A 24,386-nucleotide genomic window follows, 5' to 3' on the forward strand; every position below is an offset into this window, starting at 1 on the left:
ATGTTTATTTATTAACAGATCCATTACATACATATAAAACACAATTTTTACGTGTCAGGTTCTTTGGCTACAAATGCCAAATAGTTACCCATAGTTTATACAAAACATATATTTTCTTACTTTTCCATTAATTTCGTTGACGTTAAAATGCGGCTATATGATAAACACTTAGCAATTACTTTTTGTGTGTATTAATTATCTCTTATTACCATGGAATTGTGAAATAACATGTTTTACGAGTGTCCTTCAATTCAGGTATTTCATGTAGTTTTTATAGCATTCTTCGCTAAAGACAGCGATCTTTGTTTTTTAATAACCGAGTTATTTCTATTCTACTGTAAGACAGTCGGAATGAAGACACTCACAGATGACCTATTTGCGTTAATCAATTAATGACACAAAAATGTATCTAAAAGGGTTTATCCATAAATACATATTTATTGATAAATACGGTATTTAACTTGACTTACATAAAACATATTTTAAAAGTTTGGTCCCAATGGTTGTGTACCTTTAACGCTGGCAGCATTACCTCGCTGTATTGCGAGCACTTATTCGTTGAGCGAGGCACCAGCTCTGGAGTCACCGGTACCATCTACCAGGTGCCAATTTAAATCTTTCATTAGCGCCTATGCACTTGGACCCCGCGGCTCAAGAGTCTCTATTCCAAAGGGAACCAAATCGAAGGAAAGTCTTATATGAGCTATTTATTATTTTTATTGTTAAATACTAGGAATATTGTTCTTATCACTGCACACGTAGATTACAAGATTAATTACATATATCATTTTGCTGAAGCGTGTCTGTCACGCTTTGCAATGATTGTCAAGCTTATAAGTAGCTTGTGCCCGCGCGACTTGGTTACCGTGGTAACGAGTCTTTGAGGTAATGCCGATTATGGAACAAGTTTAAGGCAATCAAAGTACTTAATTGAAGGCGAAAGAGTATATTTATGCGTGCGGAAGATGTCGAACAAATTTTCCATTTGGTTGTTTCAACAAATTGCTTAAGGCAATTTATCAACTCGAAAATATTATATACCCCTTCTGGGTATAGATTCAATCACACAGAGTGAACCAGAGTTTCTCATGCATCTAGAGAGCTAAATAAACATAATAAAAAAGGTTTATTATGGAATATAAGATACAGGTATCACTTACTCCACGGCATTAAATTTGTATCGAGGACATCCCTACTCATCAGCAAAGAAGACAGAGGGTGAAGGCCGAGAGAAAATGCCGGTGTAAAAAACTCCTGGTACTCTTTTAAAATAGCAAATCGTCATACGAAATAGTAATCAACACTTATTGTAAAATAATATCGCAAATTTATTAGAAGTGTCAAATAGCACTAGTTCCAGAACCTTTTATCAACTAGATAATCGTTAATTTTATAGTAAGCATTTTTACACAGCTTTCCTTTAATACACTTCTTAAATTTATTAAAAGGCCTCTGGGATTTTATTAAAGAAGTGTATCCCTTTTCCCAAAAAGAACTACTAACTTTAGATAGTCTAGTACGCGGAAATTGAAGCCACCGTTTGTTCCGAGTATTAACATTGTGCGTATGTTCTATTGTAGTAAACTTATCAATATTTTTGTAAACATACATAATATTTTCATAAATATATTGCGAGGGAAAGGTTATTTTTGCTTGAATTTATCTCTCAGAGATTTCCTACATTTTAAATTATAGATTGCACAAGCCCTCTTCTGCAGGATGAAAATAGTCAGCAGTATGACAATATCCGTCCAGATGTGGTTTCTCTCAGCTTCTTTAGTACTGATGTCGCGCGATACAACCTGAACATTGTTGGGTCTCAGTTACTATTGAGAGTTACAGTACAATTCAGAGAGATTTAAACGCATATAACGCTTAACATTTGAAATATAAAAACAGAATAGAAAGAAAATAGTTTCGTGGAGCAACGCGCTCATCCAAATATCAGATGGTGACCTTACACTTCTAAACATTATTAATTTGACACTCAATACTTCATAGCTTGTTTAAGGCTTTTATATTTGCGTATTTATAATTCAAAAGCATTATTATTGTCGTTTAATATTTTTCGCTTCGCTCGTTTTGACAACAAATGCACATTAGGCGCTTCCGTAGGGGAAATGTTGTATCTTTATTTTGATTTAAATCAGTTTCCGTTTAAGCCTCAACGTTGTTATTTCATAAACTTTGGTCCAACCTCAAAAAATATCAGTCTACGATTGTAGCCAATATTATGTAGACCCAACATATGTATATAGTATATAACCATATGAATGTATTACCTACCTAACAGTGACAAAAATAAGCCAGTGTTAATATGTAAAATTAAAATATTCTGTAGTAATAATAATATACAATGATATAATAATCACCACATAATAGTACACTGCCACATGGTCCAAGATTTTTGAATTTGCTTTAATTTTCTTTTTAATAATTTTAATTATTACTTTGTAAATATTGTTTAATTGTATAATAGTTTTATAAAATTAAAATAAAATAATCTACAATTGTAATTATAAATATACCAGTAAATATTCAATTTAAAAATATGGAAACTACTGGTACTAGTTTAAAATGATCTACATTAAACTCATTTACTCATAAATACCAAATTGATATAACTGAACCATTTAAGTAGTTCATGTTTCTCTTCTCATCACAGCCTTACACAATTTGATAGAAAGAGATGAAAGAACAAATGCCAATTCACAATTCAATTAGTATAACATATCATGTTTGTTAGCAAAACTTTCTTCCCACGTTAGACGCATCAAATCGTTCTTATATACGAACGCATCGCTGCACACCCTCTATAAAAACGTGTGTAAAATGACCAGAGTTTATTAAAATTACTATAAGAAAGTTATCAGGAATGAATGGTCAGTTTAATATGGTTAATTGTGATGAGGTGAACTTTTTCACTATAAGGCTTTTTACGTATTATTTTTCATTGAATTAAACCGCCGTACTTTATTTTATTTCATGTGTAGTGAGAAGTGATAAAAAAAGCAGCATCTTGTTATTGTTGTTTTATTGAAAAATCTCGCAGAAATAATGAAAGTATAGTTTTGATTTTTTTTTTATTGTTACACTAGAAATTAAACAAGGAGCGAGGAATATTGGCGGTCACTAGCAATAAAACATCGAGCAAAGTCTACATGGTGCTTTGGTTACTGTACTAATTAAAACGTAATGCTTATAAGAATAAGATTTATTTTAGCTTGAAATACACACACTTGGTACCGTTACATAGCTGCCGTAAGTCGTTAAACGTCTTACACGTGGAAGGATTTTATATGATTTATTTTGCAGTGTTTTTAATCAATATACTTACTGCAATTTTTCCTTTCCTTTTATTCCTTTATTCAAGACTTACTAAAAATTACTAAAATATTGTATGTCAACGTTTACGTTATTTTGGGATATTCTGTGGGTTTTTAATAGAACACCAAAAACGTGTAGGAAGCTCACCTTACGAGTATGTTAAGTGACACCGCCCCTCCGCACATGGATACTCAATGCCAGAGTGCTCGCGAGTGCGTTGCCGGCCCTTTAGAGATGTAGGGAATAAAGAGCTTGTTACATATCTAGAATATTGAGGTGTTAGCTTCGTTGCGGTTTTATCCAAACGGTGTTGGTAGCGCTGTATCTCAGGTCGGAAGCCGATGACCTCACAGATTTTTACTTAGAATTACATTTAGTCTACGTGATTTAAAGTAAACATGTGTACTTGCTGGTTATTCACAGTTATAAATAATGTAATAGTTATGTACAAAAAAACGGCTTGGTACACTAATAATAAAATAAATTGTTTATTTATTACCAAGAAATAAACAGATTAACTTATGAAAATAATAAATAAATCAGTGGCGCAACAACTTTTTTAGGTCTGGGGATCAGATTTCTGTATCTGTTTCATGATCATTTGTCAATCCAATGTAGGTGATCAGCCTCATGTTCTTGACACATGCCGTCTACTGTTTGGGTCTAAGGCAAGCCGGTTTCCTCACGTTTTCCTTCACCGTTCAGGCGACAGTTAAATGGGCACATAGAAAGAAACTCCATTGTTGCACAGCCGGGGTTCGAAGCTACGACCTTAGGGATGAGAGTCGCACGCTAAAGCAACAAAGCTAACACTGCTCTTAAATATTTATAATTGTTGTCAAGACTAATGGTTTGAAGTCTAAACACTCTTCGCTTAAGGCGCTTCAAGTCACTACGATAACTTTTTTTAAAATATTTATTTTACAGAATAATAGAATCACAATATGCTACATTATAAAACCGCTGTGGTTTGTATAAATGTAGCCATAGCAGTATTGTTTAGGAAGGCGTCAAATGCATATAAAAGTAGTTTTTTTACATTTTATGTTGGTTAATGTCAGGCTATCTAATAACTGACTGGGTAGTCCATTTATTAGCCACGGTAGCAAATACTTCATCGATCTCTCGCCATATATGTACGTTGTTTGATCTCGATATACAGCGTCATTTATCATATTATGTCATCTCGAAAAAAACTATAACATGAACTATCCATATGTAGTTTTAGTTAGTAACAATTCGGTCTGAGTTGCTAGGTTAGTAAACAAATATATTTGTTGTCTGTGTTGCTAGGTTAGTAAACTATAGTGGGGCATAGACAGCATACTAAAGTTTAATATGCTTGTTCTTTGTAATCGACACATTCATGATACCATTGGTATTAACACGACGCATTAAGGATGTCACTCTTTTGAGAATGATAGTTCGTGTCTCGGCAAATATGACGCACTACAGATCCAATATATGTGTACCATCGCTGAAACAAATGCATAGTTTTTAATCTTGCCAATCTCTATTCGTTTCCAAGAATGCTGTCATGTCAAATTTAGTTCACTTTAGTCCTGAAGAATATCACAGATATACTAAACTTCTTATAGTATTGTCCTTGGTTAACATAGATTTTACACATTGAAAGAAAATAATTTTTTAACCGGATTAAAGCTATTTGTATTATTATAAACTTATAATTATTTTACATAATTTAAAATTTAAATTTTTCCGACTTTTCGTGGGCTTTACAGCGTGGTCACGGTGACCATTATGCAAAATAATTATAAGTTTATAATAATACAAATAGCTTTAATCCGGTTAAAAAATTGTTTTCTTACTAAACTTCTTATTTAAAGTCGATTAAAATAAAAAAACGGAATCGGACATGCATTGTGTTTCAAGTCTAAAATTACGAAGAACTCGTGAATTGTTTATCCAAATACCTTTTTAGAGCACTCTTGTGGTTTGTTTGTGCTCTGATAAAGACATTGTCTGGTTCATGGAAGAGATAACAAGAGATAAAAGTATTTGTTTATTTGAGTATGCCAATTTACATAATAATACGGGTTTAGTATGTGGGTAATTTATTTGGAAGGTTATTTTTAAACTAAATTATGACCCAATAATGCCACTATAAAAACAAAATCAGCCTTTTCATGCTGATGTTACGCGGCAGGGAAGTACCTACAATATTAATAATTTGGTAATTAAGTTATTTATAAGAATTACTTCCTTAATTCCTACTAATAAAAAATAAAAAATCAATGGCACTACAACCTTATTAGGTCTGGGGCTCAGATTTCTGTATCTGTTTCATGATCATTTGTTAATCTTATAGACAAGTAGGTGATAAGTCTTCTGTGCCTGACACACGCCGTCGACTTTTTGGGTCTAAGGCAAGCCGGTTTCCTCACGATGTTTTCCTTCACCGTTCGAGCGATTGTTAACTGCGTACATAGAAATAAAGTACATTGATGCACAGCCGGGGATCGAACCTACGACCTCAGGAATGAAAGTTGCACGCTCAAGCCACTAGCCCAACACTGCTCTGTTCCTGCTAATTAAGTATGATTTTACTTGTGTTTTAATTTAAAAGAATAATATTTTAACATACAGTCAAATGGACTTTAATAAACCGTATCATTATCTTACCAATATTTTTTAATATATATTTTAGTTAAATCTATATCATTTGTTAATAAATTAACATGTCAGCAACTTTTGGTATGTGCCATATAGCTTGCAATAAAATAAAATATTGACAAAACTGTTTTTAATCACATGTAAAATTTTAAGATAATCTTACTTGATAGAGTCTGGTGAAATAACGTGTCATTGAATCCACGTTAAAGAACTTTAAGGCTTTACCGGAAAATTGATGCATCTGTTACTCATCCGGTATTATGAAGAAGCTTCTTTCTGTACGTAAATAATTTTTAATTCCCGTGATCGCATTGAAATGTAGAGATTTTTATTTGATATTAGCGATTCCTTTAAAACTTATAATGTATTATTGTCGGTGTTTTAACTGATGCTTCTAATAAATATTTTGAGAAAAAGTAAAAAAAAACTAATATATTCCTCGCCCAACGCCTGTGGCCAAGTGTGTGAGTAGGGACCAAACTTTTTAAATTTATTTTTATTAGTTTTATTATTAGTTTTTACTCTTTAATGTATCTTTAATATTTTATTCCTGTTTAGTTTTGTTTAATAACTGTGTATTACATGTATTTTGCACTACTTGCCTATCTTATTTAATACATTTATTTTTTTTCTTTACTCACAGTGGTTGCCTGGAAGAGATCGCTCGTAAGCGATAAGGCCGCCAGTTGCCCTCCTTTTGATTTAATTATGTTAATTTTTATTTTTATTTTGTAGTGTAACGAAGTGTAAATAAATAAATAAATAAATATTAATATGTAAGTTAACATTCGCTCGAAACCTGCTTGCATTAGACATGTGTCAGGCACAGAAGGCTGATCACCTACTTGCCTATACAATTCACAAACGATCATGAAACAGATACAGAAATCTGAGCCCCAGACCTAATAAGGTTGTAGTGCCATTGATATTTTGTAACATTTAGGTTTTATTAAAATAACTGCGTTACTTATATATAATAGAGTTCTTTAGAAACAAGGTCAATCTTTATCCCGTATAAAAGCTTAAGAATAAGCCTCAACAATTTGGTGAATAAAAAGATGAATTCGCATTATCAATGTCTGAACATCTGTTTAAACAAGTTGGGAGCCACCTGCCCACCAGACGCCAAAACAATTGTGAATAGGTAAGCAGGTGAACGCTATAGATTATACAGTTGGATGAATAATTTGAATTAATTGCTTAGAAACAACATTATCGTTTAATAATGATCAAGTGTTTACACAGCAACGTTAGCAAGTTTAACGCATAACGTGGATAAACCTATCACAGAAAAAATACGTACCTAGTCGTACGTGGTATTCAGTGGTATTTTTATACCATACACAGTAATATACAGTGAACCCCATCTCTATAACGCGATTTCCGTCCCCCTGTTTACTCAAGTTATATTTCTGTAGTGTGAAATTTATAATGATTTGTCTAGACCATGATTAGTATTGCACATCTTTCCGCCTGTTTAAATTTTCAAGTTTCAACAAAACAGTATTGCGAGAATACTCCTATAACGCGTTCCGGGTCTACCGCCTTATGTGTGTGTGTGTGGGGGGGGGGGGGGGAGAGATTACTGTACTATATGTATAAACTGCTTGTGATGTAATCTTTGAAATTAAACTGTCTTAAGTATATAGAGTACATAGAAATATTTAGAAGATCATATACATATATAATTATTATATATATAGGAAGGTATATAAAGAATATTTATTGCAACATATAAGGTCATATTGAATAATAAAAAGGCAGTTCACATATCACAAAGTATTATATTGAAAAGGTCAAAAATCCAGTTTTTAAATGCACGCTTTGTAGATTTATTTTATTTTGTGCAGTTTGATATTTAAATTATATTTTATCAAATGCAAATAAACTTGTTCTAAATTATAATGATCTATCTGCGTAGGCGCAGGAAATTGTTGCAATATTTCTTTATTTATAAGCAATCAGAATGTGTATTGCTTTATTATACGCTTTAATGTGGATCAAATTTATTCAGATTCAGATAAAGCAGTTTTTTATTAGTAGAAATATTGTGTACATAAAGCCATCTATCTAGTAGTAGTCTGTAGAATAATTTGGTTATTTTGTATGGACATATAACAATATTGTGCGTGTTTAAAAACTAATCTAGTAATCTTTAAAAACATTACCAAAATAATATACTGTGAATATCTGAATATGCAATCTTTTCCAGAATGATTTTTAATGAAAGTATAAATATTCAATCTTGCAGTCTCTTACGCCTAAAGATGCGTATTTAGTTAATATCCAAAACATGCCAAGACGTTATCCTTTCGTGTTCTTAAAGTCAATAGTTTGCTTGTAATTTTACAACTTAAAACTATTTAAAACGTTGTATCTAGTGTTATTTAAAGTATAGTTTATACATACCACAACAGTTTTTTGCGTTGTCATATGTCGTTGCACCTGACGCGAAACGAGCCAATGTCTCATGTTCTGTAATAGAACCTTACCGATATACAGAAATTAATATATCATTATACACTGGAAATCTAGATACATTGAGGTTCGATTTCATTCTATAGACTTTAGTAGTTACAATATTATTATCCTAAATAGTAATAATTAAATATTGATAAAAAGAAAATCAAATACCTTTAATGCTGGTAGCATTTTCTCGCTGCACTGCTATCGATTCGTTTTTGTTGAACTAAACGTTATATATATATAGAAATAAAGATTATTAGTATTATTTAGGAACGAAATCGCTGCGTTATGGCTCGAAAATATCCAAATGCTTTACCATCATTTTAAAGACATATTAAAATAATAAATAATGTTAACTGTCAATGATTGGCAGCATTTTAGCGAATTGATTTACGTTTAGTAACTCCTACTTATAAAACAGCAAAGTTAATCTTCTCTAGATATAATAATATGGGTTCATTTAAGCGACGTTTAAACAGGCGGGTCCAATACGCCACATCTTACTTAACATCAGGAGGGATTTTGGACAGTTGTCTGTCTTGTTCTTTATAAAAAAAGTTTTCCGAACGGTAATGACAAAAGCTGTGATAGCAACTCTTGATGAATTATCTATCTATACTATAAATCACTTATTTAATCATAGAATTGTTGCTTGTTATATTTTTGTCTATATACTAAATTGATTGAAAAACCTTATTGCGTAATACTATTTACTTTTATACATAAGAATTGGTATGTTATTAGCAATTACTACTTTACAGCTTTAACTTGACATAGATGAATAACAATATAAACAGTATATACAGCGAAATCTATGATTTCAGTTCAGAACTTTCCTTCCCACTGTTACTCATGAATAACCTTTCTTAGAAACCGCTTTGCGTTTCCATTAATTCACATGATCCATTTAGTGCGCGTGAGTTTGTTGTAATACGTGAGATTATCGATTTCTTTAGCATATGAATGAAATAGAAATAAGATTTTAATTTTATTAAGCGTAAATTGTATGCGAGCGTGAATTTTGTTAGAGGGACAGTTTATGTAGAATTAATTTTTATTGCACTTGGACGTTTTGGTCTCTGGAACTGCATTCAATTGTACATTGCGATTGTTATATACAATTATCAAATATTTTAGTACCTACTAAAATTTTCATCACTAACTATATCTGGTAGGATACTTTTGATTTTCTGTTTAGAAGTGGAGCAAACACAGACCTCCTTATTGAGTCAAGCACAGATTATGTGTGGGCGATTATGTTAATTGGTAATTTTATGTATCACCATTTATTGCTTTTATATGTATTTAATTTATTACCTAATAATGTTATATTATTTATTAATAGACTCAAAAAGTTATATAGTTATTTTATGTCATTACGTAGTGAATGCTCTGGTGTGTTAGTGCTAAACGCACAAGATGTATGATCTATTTGTGGAGAAACATTAATTGTTATACATAAAAAGCTTTGACCTTCTTGAAACAATCAATTCCAGAACCAAGTATGTCTCCTCCATACTTATTTTCGGGACTTCAAACATGGCGTTTGAAAATAATATATTCTTACGGCAAAAGATGTTATTTATACAAACAACATTGACCTAATTAATCTAACGGAACACGTTACTAATTAGTGGAAATACATGGTCTTTTATTCTTTGCAGGTGCTCTGGCATCTGGACATCTTCCGGCGGAGCTTTCGCGAGTTGACCGGCCATGCTTGCCTCGGACCATCCTGTATTTTTTGCGCTCTCAAGGTGAGTTTTATATGCATTTTATTCATGACACAAATGTTATGGCTTTGTTTATAAAACTAATATGAGATAGGTATATTATATATAGTCATTATGTATTACTCAAATGTCGTAAACAGACATGCAATTGATCTTTTTTGCGGGCCTACCTGCTCTGATACCTAACTTATAACGGAGTTTTCAAGAAATTTTTGACAAGTCTTTAGGAGACAAATAAACAAAAGAAGGTATGAGATTAATAATCAAAGTAAATTCATTATTATATAGGCTTTTATTTATTATTTTAGGTTTAATGTAACAAAAGAAATTAAGTGTTGAAATCAGGCAAAAAACAAATTGATGTGTTTAAGAATTGTGTTTACGTGTAAACGTGACACCCACACAAAGTATCCTATTTTTTAATTACCAAAAAAGCGGCCTCATAGCATTCAAACCAAACGTGACCTTTTGAACAATACCCAGTTCATTGGTTGGCCCACGACCTCAATCTTGAGAGGCAACTTTCGACACACGTAGAACGATGACGTTGCAAAAAGGTTTTTAAAGTATATAGATCTAGAACAATGTATTGTTATTTAATCAAAGAAACACATTTTTTAAAAGTAAATATAGCATATTCAAAGCTTACCATCAAAGTATTTTTTCATCTTTACGATGCAATGAGCTTCACTTTACCTGAAGGCTAAAGAACAAAGAACCATAAAGCCTTCAAAGCGAAAGACAGACTTATACTATAGGCTGAATCACGACATAATTCAAACCAGTCTTGCAATGACCGCGAATCGTGGTGCGAATCGCGTAATAGAGAAGCTTTTTCAAGAGTTTACTCAAGATATTATAAAAAATATATACATAGATGAAAATAATTAATTAATATAATAATAATATTAGGATATGATATACACTCGACTATGTTTGACTTAAAAACTGAGATGACTAATAAATTCGAAAATATAAATATATTTGACGTTATACTTCTTTTGGCACGTTAAGGAAAAATGAGAGTAAATTTTTACGATGCACGCGCACATTGCCTCAAAAAACCGACACCCTGAAGTTAGCTATGGTCAACATTTTAGTTTTTTCTATTGTTAGTGTAGTCTTTTCTACAAACGTAAAATACAATTTTTGACTAAAATATACGGCCATTATTGTGAGGCTTAAAAATTAATCAAATCCTAGTACAATAATTGTACCAATTATTGGTCTTATTGTTAAACAAAACTACATTTAAACGAGTTAAAGTACCTGTAAATATAATTTAAGGTTAAAAAAATGAATACTCATTTCTAAACTACCAAAACGTTTTACAAATCTTGGAATCCCTAAGCTGAAAACGAGCCCTTATAAATTCCAATAGCAAGTGTTTTTGTTTTTGCATGATTCAAGGTTGGAACATCAGTGCTACAGATATTGAGAGAGAAACATTTAACTTGCATTTAGTGTCGGGATTGGTATTGGCATTACAGAGTGAGGGCGCAGACTCAAATATAAAGATTCTAGAACGTCAATGAAACATAAATCTAGTTTCAAGTGCTCTCACACCATATCTTCTGTATGAACTTTAACATATTTGGCAGCGCTCAAGATGAGATTGTAACTGATATACAAAATAGACAATAATTCTAATTTCTATGAAAATTATGGAGAACAATCCAGTCCAATTCATACGTGGAAGCGTTAGGGATTCAAGAAAAGATAGTACCAATTCTTAAGAGTCCAGTAACGAACTAATGTTGCACTCATACATTGGCAGTGTCCTTGTATCACTTAACATGAGGTTAGAACGTTTGTTCTATAAAAAAATCTTAGATTAACATGCTCAGATTTTTTCTAGCAATATCTCGATTGACTCACTCATTTTTTTTAAGACTCCACGTCTGTATGTATATAGTTACAATACAAATTGCGAACAGCAATCCATGTTATAGTGTTGAAAATAAAACTGTTTACATTTAAATGTATAAACATTTCTCTTTTCACAATCTCTCAGATCTTAAGAACAAACGTATTATTCGTTTTATAACTGTTGGGTGCGATTTAGCTTGCGTTAAAAATTGAATTTGTCTTGCGTCTGTGTCTGAACGATTGCACAATCTACTTTTGTAAAGCACGTAGTATCACTGGCTTCATGGTCGTTTTGTTGTTATGAATTGTCGTATTGAATATTCATATTATTATTCATTAGTGCGTAAAGTGGCACCTACACATTTGAATTCAGTTTCATCTGACACATTTCTACACTATATACACTAAGGGTAAGACGAGACAATGAGTCTCATATTTGAATCTTTCAATACTATTTAAGACACAAATCTTCCAAAGATTCCATTAGACATACTTTCGACAGGTCTGTCCCGCTATTTTATTATTTTTGAGTTTGCCTATTTTACCTACTAAGTAATAGTTGTTTCACGCTCCTCACATTATACTAACTATGAAAACAACTCAGTTTTGTAACGCACAGCCATATAACGACCAAGTTGACTTGTTTAAGCTATCGTGGAAAATGATTAAGGAGTATTAAGAATACCCATAGCGCAGAATCACCTGCATCATATCCCACACCGTCACGTACATACCCACACTTTTTCATCATCACACAACACAGCCAAATTAGGTATTACTAACTAACTACATTGAATATTTTTTTTCCTTTGTAAAATATTTAAATTAGGTAAATGTTCCATCATTGGCTATTTTTTTAAGTGTAATTGTTTGTTATTATATATAATGTTCGTTAGCTGTAGGATTACGAAATATATAATGCATAGAAAACATACATCAATATATTCTTGATTGAAAATTGTAATAATTAATTATGATTGATATTTTTTTCAGTTTAAACAATAATTTTTGTAATATCCTGTGTAATAGTCGTAACCATTTTAGATTCTCAGATTAGATTGTATCTGGAGATTTGTTTTTAGCGCTATTAAAAGGTTTTTGAATAACTATTTAATAAATTATTCATATTGAAGTAATCGCTGGTAATAAATTGCTGTTTTAATGAATATTTAGTAAGCAATTGAATAAGGTATGTAATATAATAATGCAATGTTCTAGGAAGTCTTAAGTCTACGTGCGATATGTGTATGTAGGACAAAATGTTACAGCATTTATTGGTCCTTCGGTAGAATACCTTTGCAAACCCCGAGGGCCTAACTCTAATTTGAACCATAAGAGCGTGTGAGCTCAGATATTTTTAGTGGGTAGAATATCGCTGTCCCTCTGAAATCTAAACAGCAGAGGGCTTTGAGTGTAGACCAAGAACCACAGTCCCCGCATCAAGCTCGACATCCATGTCACAGGCCTACATAAACGCATTTTCAACTCATTTAAAAAAAACAGTTTTTAGTGACCCATGGGCTGAATGCCTTGGTGAGTTAGTTGGCCTATCTTAAGAGCGTGTGGTGGGCTGAGACATTTGATTGGGTAGGATTCCGCTGCCCCTCTGAACTATGAACAGCAGAGCGCTTTGAGTGTAGACCCAGCCCCACAGTCCTCGCATCAAGCTCGACATCCATGACGCGGGCCAGTATACACCCTGATCACCTTTCTTAATTCTTAAAAACACATTTATTGGTAGAATTTATTCGGAACAAACTCGTATAAAAAACATGAGTCGTGAGGAAATAGCTATTGTTTATGTATTCGCTTTTAATACGCGATGTTATAAAATAGATCACGTAATAACATCTCGTGAGAGTAATTACGTTGCAGTGTATTAGGATTCACTAGGAAGATTAGCTTTGTATAAAAACATTAAGTGCAAGTGGTAATAGACCGGTAGCGATGATACAGGAAGATGTCGTCATGTTATTGCAATGTTTCACAAGTTTTAGAATTGTGTGTGTTGTTTAAGATAAAAAACCAGAGCTTAAACCTTTGGTCTTGGCCTCAGATTTCTGTGTTCAAATAAATCTATATGCATCTATTCGTCGTGTATGTATCTCGATATATAGGCACATTGATTGGTGAAAAGGGTTTACACATTTGTTGAATTGAACAAGCGCAGAATGCCTTTTCAGAACAAAAAAAAAATACATAGTTACAAGCGCTTACATTTACAACTTCAAGCGCGCAATCCACGATGTTATGTCTTCTCTGTGCTGCTCTAAGGTGTAGAACCTTGAACGTGGACATACTATGTCCAAAAAAACTGGAAGCCTTCGAGGTCTGGGTGTATAGACGTATGCTTATTCTTGGACCGACCGCTTACGAAAAACAACCGTGCTGGACAGAATGCAGTAGAACAAAGTTATGAATAAACGAATATTCCGGCTACGTCATACATTGCACAGAAAGACAATTGGGACTCTGTGTGGTCTCTTGATTGAAGGATCTTAGAATGGTCAAAGCATCAAGTCATTGTTCAGAATCACCGCATCAGATATTAAAGTAATCATGATGAACGCCTACGTTTAAAAAGAGATGTCACACTAAGAAGAAGAAAACCTATACTGGTATGTATTAAATAAAACGTTAAAAATATTCTAGAGTAGCTTAGCTAAAATGTTACTAAGGCATGGTTAAAATGCCAGAATTTGTAAGAAAACAGTTGCATATGCATTATATTTATACAGTATTAAATGTAAATACGTTATTAAAATATGATCGCGTGCAGCTGAATAGAACCGGTTTTGACTAGCTCACCACGAAGTACAAATTCGTGATCAACCTATATTATCTATCTATGTATAGAGCTGGCAGTGACCGATTATGAATAATTGGTAAGATTGATCAATGACTGCTCGCTTGGACCTACTTCAATCGGTAAATCTCATGAACCTACAACCCCTTATTTATTTTGAGCTTATGTGTGGCCAAATTTCAACTGAAAATATTATTATACTAGTATATTACGAGACGAGATGACACGTTTATAGATCTTGGTACAATAGATAATGGTTGTATTACTAAATAATGTAAAAATGAAATTTCGTTATTTGTTTATTTCAAACTGATTTTGTGTATGAGGCGCTCCACAATCATCCCCCTTCATTCACATTCCTTGGAAGCAATCTTCCAGATAACGCTTTACCCTGTTTTACCCTGTATTATATTGTCGTTGGTTCAATATGAACGATGAATGTAGTGAAGCTTTTTATTTCACGACCATGGCCGTGTCATATCTTGTCTATTATACTTTAGTGGTTCTTTGATTAAAGCCAACTAGCTGCTTTCCGTGTGTTTTCAATCCAAAATCTCCATGTTTTTAAATAATATACTAAGAATATTTTACTATACATAATTTATGAAGAACTGAAACGAATCTGAAATGGTGCTTGACCGCGGAGATGCTATTGTAAAGTATTTTGAAATGTTTCCTAACATCGATTATTCATGTATGTTTTGACAATGAAAGTGAACAATACGTTGGAAATCCGCTGGCATAGAAATATTTACATTGCATTTCACTTAGTTCTGCAAATAATATTTATATATTTAAAGACGAACGTCTTTGTTAGCATGTGATGTAATAGTTTGGATAAGTTGAGTAAGTTGTCAAACTAAAGATATAAATAAAAACTATTTTTAAGGTACCTTAAGCTGTTAGGATTGGAACAACAAACTAGGAACTATTCTTGAACATTTAAGACGATTGATTGATAGACTAAACGGTTTTATTAGAAATAATACATTTATTATTTTTATTAAATTGTTTGAAAAGTTGATTAAGAGTAATGTGCAGGCTGCACAGCGTACAGCTTCTGTATCGTCAGCGCCTTGAAACTACCAAGAAAAAAGACTCCAAAACACACACTAGATATTTACAATTGTAGTCTTTGTATTAGTATTTGAATTATTATTATTAAAAATAAATGTTATACCGTAATGCTGTAAAAAATTTCAACCTTTCCAGTGACATATTTATCTGAAATTGTTCAGTCGACATAATTACAATAATTATATTATTCTTCGTATTTTTAAATGAAAGTTAACAGAAAACGGCTAACCCACTCGTTTGACTGTTGACCGTGGTTCCACCCACAGCTACTAAACGTAATTAAGGCGTGATCCCAATTCACTACCCACCTTTGTAATTCGTTATCATTTAAACGGAAAATATTACCGAATAAGATTATAACTATTGAAATTTGTGTGTGTGTGTTGTATCCCTTTTTTTCACCAAAAATATTTCATAATTGATGCTTAGATAATATATATTATGACGATCTAATTCCTCGTACGTCATCTCTTTTATTCAGCCTAAACAAACGAAAGTGCCAATTTAATGACTACCAAATTAAGATATATTAATCCTAAAAGAATATTAAACAATAATATTAAAAAAAACTTGATCCTGACCACTGCTGCGCCCGCGTGGATTTTGTGTGATTTAACAAGGTTTTTTGAGATCTTTACCAATGAATGTTATATATTTTTGTTTTTTCTTAAACCATAGGATGTTTAATCTACCGAGGAATCACACTATTTCCTACTGTAAATAGTACAAAAATCCGGTCCATAGGGAACCATATTTTAAAAAATCATTTGTTTATGTAATCTGTGTTAATTATGTTGGTAATATGACTTCCTTGCAGTCAAGTTGCGGTATTGTCTTTGCGTTGTATATAAATCTTATAATATTATATTTAAACACATGTATACAGTATTTAGATACATAGTTTGTTGTATTCATATAAATTAAGATAGAGCCATAAATATTGAGAAAATTTTCATCACATAATGCTATATTTATTTCATAATTTGAAAATCATTTTAACTAGACAAGTTGATTATACAGGCCATTATAGAAATTAGTATGGAAAAATATGAAACGAAAATAAATTCAAAGGTTCACAACTCTCTTTACTTTAAACTTATTACTATATACAGTTCATTGTCCCTTTCCCATAAATTACGTTATTATCCAATGAATAATTTCTCTGATGTAACTAGAGGTTTTCGTCGTGTGGGTATTGCGTAGGTGGCTTATATATAAAATGTTGTAGAAAAAATATTTTTTCTTTAATGAGCTGTCATTGTGTTAATGATAAAATATTTTATAGCTTAAATAAAGAGATTGTAGGTTGTGGCGCCACTAACTATATTTAAATTTATAGTTAAAGATATCTACGACTTCGCCTTCGTGGCTACGCGGATTTGGCACGTAGGGTGTTCGATTCGGGTAATAAAACAAGAATTAGTCCAGGTTGGCAAACAGTTACAAAATATTGATCTATAAAATGTTCAATCAAACTTGTCTGCTCATTTGGGTCCAATGACAACACGGTTATAGAAATTTGCCTATTCCAATGACAAATTTCAGTGACCATAAGCCCCAAAACAATGATGTAAGACAAAATAGAATACGTTTTTGACATATGGGAGACTCAGCGATAAAAGCTTCGCCCTTCAATCATTTTTTTTTAAATATGATAATTAGACAGAAGCTCATCTGATGAACATATTTATACTGCCGCACATTGACACTTACAATGCCGAGAGTATAGCCGGCTTTTTATGAAATGTTACCCTGTTTGAAGGGCCCTAAGTCGAATTGGTTCGAAAAGGATTCTGTGAAAATCTTTACTGTAATCTCTTTCAAGTTATTTAAACTTATAAATAAGTGATTATTAAATAATAATTCTTAAAAATATATTACATGCATAGAATATACTCAAACATATAGAAATAGAATGTCGCTGAAGGTTTTTCCATAGGGCTTAGGCATAAAACTAATTGTACCTACTTGAAAATATAATAATTTTGAATGATGTGTTACCTCACTTATTATAAATGCAATCTAACATTTGCGTATATTGCTAACAACGTGGTGTGAATGTGACATTTAAATTATCATAAAACGATTCTCATATAAAGTTCATGGTAATTTAATACAAGGACAACATAGGTATTTATAGCGTATTTAATAATTCGTCATAAAACAACCACTGGAGTTGTATTCAAAAACTTCATTTAAGTCGGACATATGAAATTGGCGTTTTGTCGTACTGGCCACTTTGACCTCAAAACCTCTTTGGTTAGGAAATCCAAATTCAATTTTTACAGCATTTGTTTTTCGAAAATCACGATTTATTACATTTACCATTTTATTTACATTTGAAAACATAGAATATTGCGTTACTTACGAGTTCCACCGTGGCACCAGTTCTCAAGAAATGTCTCGAAGGATTAATTATTTGTATGGCAGCGGTGTCGCAAAAGAAAACACAGTGGGAAAAGTGCATAGATAACAATGGTACAAAGTTTTATTAATATATAAAAAATATTGCCTTGTCTTCCTTAATAATTATCATTACTGATAGTTCTCTATTGTTTTTCCTAGTGTTAGTACTTATTAATATCGAATTGTGTGGGCCAATTGTCTTTAATCGCGTTTATTATAACAATTAATATTTCATTAAAACCTCTTTTTTGTTTCCAAGCCTATATTTGACCTTCGTCGGGTGAATGGTCAGGCAGTGTGGGTACAGTTGGAATGCGAATTACTTTGTAGCTATTATCTTGCCGCGTCTATTATCTGTGGTAATTACTAAGGCTTGATTATGATTTCACAATAGCGAAGAGTTTTATAAATATACAAAATACCTCACTTAGTTAATGTTTTGTCCTTTTATTTATTTATAAGGTAACATAAGAGTGAAAAATATAAGCAGGGGTTAGATATGTTTAGGAATTAAAACTGAGGTCAGTATTATTGGACGCATAGCAGATGATTTATATATAACGTAAATCATATAGAATACAAAACGTTAGCTATTTTATTTCTGTACGACAAACATTTACATATATTTGAAATATGTTAATTATTTTAAATGAAACACTTCGTTTGAAGCTGGGTTATAACTAACTTTAATTGCTTAAAACATGAGCTTATAACTAAGATAACATCCTTATGTTATCTATCTAGCGGTTACGCCGCTGGATTAACAAAAAACTAACTTGACTTTTTCACACTTATGTTATCGGACATTTTCGGAAAGGAGACTGTTAATTTACAATTTATAAGTGTGGTAAAAACTAAAGGGCTCATATTGGCTTCAAGTGTGCGATATTGTTTACATTTTTTTTTTCGATTTTAATTATCAACTAAAATATATATGTAACTTTTTGTAAACGCGTTTTTAATATACTCAAGTTATTATATCCGTCGTGAGCCGCTACTATGAAATTTGTATGAAAACTATGTCAAGTATAATTTGGTTGAAAAGCAGTTCGGCAAGTCGCGGGAGAAATGGTCAAGTGGCCTGGAAGTAGCACAGCACATATCAGTGCAGTGGTATTGGCTAAATATACCTGTTTTTGTAGAAATTGATCTGAGAAAGCTGATCTGGAATTATATTAATTTAGTAGGCTTTTTTACTGCCTTCATAGAAGCTGAAGACAGTTTAAAATAATAAACAATGCTATGATATGAAATAGCTGTCGTTAATAATGATTAAAAAATCTTAAGTAGAAGTAAAAGTTGTAGAAGGAACCTAGAGTAAAATTCAGAAGCAAGAGTTTGAATCGTGTCGTAAACGCATTAAACTTGACACACGTAAGCACTATGTCCGAATCTAACCTCAAATTTGACAGACTAAATAATATTTAACAATATTCAGTATTATCGGTAAATTCGACAAATCAAATTAGGAGGTGATAAAGGTGATAGGCAAAAGTGTATGAAGGTTTTTTAGCTTTCTCAAAATAGTCAGAAGTTGGTTTATAAAAATCAGATTATTTCTTTTGATTTATATTCTTAGTATGGGGGTTAAATTATCACAAACAGTCACCAACATATATAGTACAAGTGATATATATTAGTTGAACGGCCCGTTCTAAATACACTGACTTAAATGTTGTAAACAAAAATGTATATTTAATGTTTTAATAAAATATATAACCTTTAAACTGACGCGGAAGCATTATAGTAAAAATAATAAACTCAACACCTGAACCTGAAGACGAATAGACGATATTTACGTAACGTATATTTAGTTCCATATAATATTTCTTATATTTACACTGTGACTCCTAGACTAGAAACGGTCAAGAAAACTGTTCACGTATTAAATTGCTGATTTGCCCAACCGTTTTCGAATTACCTTAATGTCTAAGGCTGTGTCGTTGGCAATTCAACAAATGTGCGCCTGATGCATTATAAATTTTGCATTGTAACTGTTAAAAGCACCTTGAAAAAAAAATTAACATACCAAATGTTTTAATTTTGTTGAATAAATTTTAAAATTATCTACCTATGTATTCCTAAGAGCAGTGTTGGCCTGATCGATCCCCGGCTGTACACTAATGGACTTTGTGAAGGAAAACATTGTGAGGGTTGCCTTAGACCCAAAAAGTCAGCGCGTGTCAGGCACAGGAGGCTAATCACCCACTTGCCTATTAAATTGACAAATAATCATTGAACAAAAACACATCTATGACCAGACCAGTCTTTCATATAAAAAAATCTTTTGTATTATTAAAAAAAAAAGTATTCTTCTAGTATATATGTGTGTCTTATTACATGTCCCAATTTATTAACTAAAGTTGTAAGACTGTTGAGGAATTTAATCTAGATATGCTATGTCATTATGCGTATGTGTAGTTGACGGAAGAGGATCAACAGATAATGATAACACAGGTTGCAACATCGTTATCATTACGTTACTTCATCAACGACGCTGTAAGATCAGAGTTAAATATAGTACAGTTGAAGTTAAGTTATATATAAATTCTCTAACAATTAGTTACTCGACTAAACCTTACATTATATGTATGTTAGAGTTATTGAATGTACTGATTTGCAACTGTACTTATGGATACTTACTTTGCCAGGAGGCTCGCAATTCCGTTGCTGGCCGTTATATGTGTCATATGTCATCGTCATGAAATATATAAAAGTTTTCGATTTTACGAAGTTTTTTTAATAATAAATTAGTATCCATGGGCTGTGATAGTTGTCTTTACGGCTGTTTATATAAAACAGTTTATACAAATCAAGTTTTTTATTAATACATAATGGCCCTGCTTTCTCTAAATGACATCTTAGTTTCAACGATAGCAATTCCTAAGTAAATGCTATATACATAATAGTTAAATTTTTGACGTTAAGACAGAATTAATTAATTCGATAATTTTTTTATTTCAAATTGACCATTGCTACATATTAACGATACCTAGGATATATACATCTAGTAAATATTTAAAATAAATTACATCTTAATTAAGAATGTAAGAATTTCGACAAGTTGTAGTACTATTTAACATAGAACCTGACAAATGCATTATACTGAGACGCTAATTAAAAGTTTTAAAAAGCTCGCAACGGGCTTCATCTCTACAACTACCATATCGAGATACGTAACCGGACTCCCGCTATTGCCTCCCATCTATCTCCCTCGCACGCGTTACTGACGACATATGCGCTACAGCCTTCCATCTGTCTCTGTCGCACCTGCGAAGCCTGTCGCTGGCGCCCGCGACCCGCGTACACGCAACTTACAACTGCTCTACGAACGCGTACAGACGCGTATACGTTCGAAAATCGACAAAATTCGCGCACTTTGGATTCAGTGTTAAGTGATAGTGTTACTGTGAAGTGATTAGTGACGTTTGTTTTATGTGGTTGGCCTTGCGCTAAACGTATGTACTAAAAGTCTCCGATTGCATTCAGGGTTGCATTCCGCGTTGGCTTGACATTAATTATTTCGTAATTATCATAATTATAAGCGTTACTGTTTTAAAACACACACAAGACACTTGTGTCAACAAATTCGCCAAAGTATACTCCTACGGATTTTAATGCTCTCTTTGTCTGATGTCACTCCCACTTCTCATTATTACATAGTACATATTAAGTTATTGCTTGTAAAAAAGAAAAAGTTTGTTATCGTCTATTTTGTATACTTAAGAGAAACCAAGCCCGCGAAACCGTGTACAGATAATGGTAGCGGGTTTAAAAGTCAATGCCATCTTGGGTAGAGAGAACTCCTTGAAGTAATTAAAACAAGGCCCACCTTTACAATTATGGCCGAATCTTACACCTCAATCGTTTATTCGTTATAAATATATAAATGTTCGCCTATTATAAAAGTTCTATAACTTTTAAACAGCTGTCTAGTATTTATGTCGTATTGTGTAAAATATAGTATTGCGGTGTTTCTAGCCAATTTCTATCATTTCCTTTCTAAGTTCTAACTTAAAATGTCAATACAATGTACTTACAACACAGCGATCCGGTTTATTGAATTAGAAGTTGCGTGAACAACGCGAGACCAATCTCACATGATGTCATCATACGTGAGCCTTATACAGATTTATTTTTATATCAATTAGTTTTAGGTCAAGAACATTAAAATATTTCATGTTTGGAACAATTGTATTGCAGACCACAAAATAATAGGCCGTTTAAATGCACAATCGATTATGAACAATATAGAAAATGTTTGTCCTGCTGGTACTGGCAATATAATTAATAGCCAAGAATCACAAATGACATTGAAAGCAATTTTAAATACGATAGATAAGATTACTTCATTGACAATTGCAAAATGTCAGTAAAAATCACTTTGAATTAGTTAATATGAGGTGATCATGGATCGGTAAACTACTTCAGTCGCAGTCTTCATTTCTGAAGGTCGTGATAAGCCTGTAAGGTACTTAATCGGTCCAGCGAGTAGGAGATCGGCGTCTTAGATATTCAAAAATAGTGATACGCATCGACATAATGTCTCCTAAAAGTTTCCATTAGAATTTTTCAATAAGACATATACATATGACTATATAGACTATATCACCACTACACACGCCCCAATCGTATTCGAATTTTTGCCTCTACCTATCTGTATTGGCCTAGTGGCTTCAGCGTGCGACTCTCATCCCTGAGGTCGTAGGTTCGATCACCAATGGATTTTCTTTCTATGTGCGCATTTAACATTAGCTCGAACGGTGAAGAAAACATCGTGTGAAACCGGCTTGCCTTAGACCCACAGCAGACTGATCACCTGATCTGATCCCTATTAGATTAACAAATTATCTTGAAGCAGATACAGAAATCTGAGGCTGAGACCTAATAAGGTTGTAGCGCCATTGATATTTTTATTACCTATCAGTATTGCTTTAAATATTTTTGGTCTATTGTATTAAACTAATATTGTGTTGCCAGAATCAGCACACATGTTTTAGATAATGTTTTATTACTTTAGCCATCAATATCGGCGTAAAATTATTGCAACAACAATTCTATGAATTCAATGCGTGTAAACGTTATAACCAATTGTTTGAATATAACAATGCATCGGAATAGCCAATTTCGAGAATTTGTATGATAATCGTACATCCTTCTATAGAACAGTAGTTTATTAACTTAAAATTATGACTCTGTGGATATTCTTAGCTACTCCATTTATAAGAAAGAAAAATGTGTGCGTGTACTAGTGTACACACGTAAGAAGTGAAACTTCTTTATGACCTTATTTTTCAAAAAATGATCTACTATATACAGTTAGATAAAGTTTAACAAAAGGCTTTTATTATCATAGACATGAATACAAATAATACAATAATTTTATTTTACCTTACTACTAAGATTATTACAGAATTTCATTAATTGTAATAGATTTATTACTATCATTGTTATCGTTATTATATTTTTTTGTTATTAATGGCTTCGAATCTCTTCCAATCAACCGCGGTAGGGACATGAAAAAGATGGCACGTAACGGAACGGAAATGTGACGCGTAACCTAAAAATGTGACGGTAAATTTGTTTCCAACGCCGATAAAAAAGTTTCACTTCAAAAGGTCTTTTTCGCCGGGTCGTGTCAGTAAACATTCTGCGTTAATTATTTGGATTATAATAATTATCTTTATTCCTACACCATTTTGTCCGCCAAGCGACTTCAATACAAAGAGTCCTTTCGTGAGTTCTGTGCTGCAATATTCCCCAATATTGCAGCACAGAACTACTCAATTGTGAGAAAGTCAGCATGTTCTGAGTTCTCATGTCATTTACACACGTGCATATCCTTCCTATAACAAATTTTCATAAGTATCTGATTATCCTCATTTAAACATGTGTGATGGTCGTTTGAACTTCGCAATGATCGAAATTACCTAATAGGATGTTAGTGATATGTTAACTGTATGAGAAAACCCGTCTTTTGTAACGGCTAATGAATGCGGGCTGAATCCGCCTTGGGACTTCTGAGAAGTGATGACTAAGCCTTAATCGAAAGCTACAACCTTTGCTTC

At 32.5% G+C, this 24,386-nt stretch overlaps 1 protein-coding gene across 3 annotated transcripts in view; it reads left to right on the forward strand.

The window, feature by feature from the left end:
* Positions 1-24,386, forward strand: part of LOC123718975 — a 72,282-nt gene that overhangs the window by 35,822 nt on the left and 12,074 nt on the right. For 2 of the 3 annotated variants that reach the window (XM_045676043.1, XM_045676152.1), the window contains one exon: positions 10,092-10,184. In XM_045676043.1, the coding sequence (XP_045531999.1) occupies positions 10,092-10,184 (93 nt within the window). Of the gene's footprint in view, positions 1-10,091; positions 10,185-21,641; positions 21,777-24,386 lie in introns of those variants that run through there. The other variant, XM_045676132.1, reaches the window with a different exon arrangement.

This window comes from Pieris brassicae, chromosome 1 (genome assembly GCF_905147105.1).
Source record: "Pieris brassicae chromosome 1, ilPieBrab1.1, whole genome shotgun sequence".
In the NCBI taxonomy this organism is placed as follows: Eukaryota; Metazoa; Arthropoda; class Insecta; order Lepidoptera; family Pieridae; genus Pieris; species Pieris brassicae.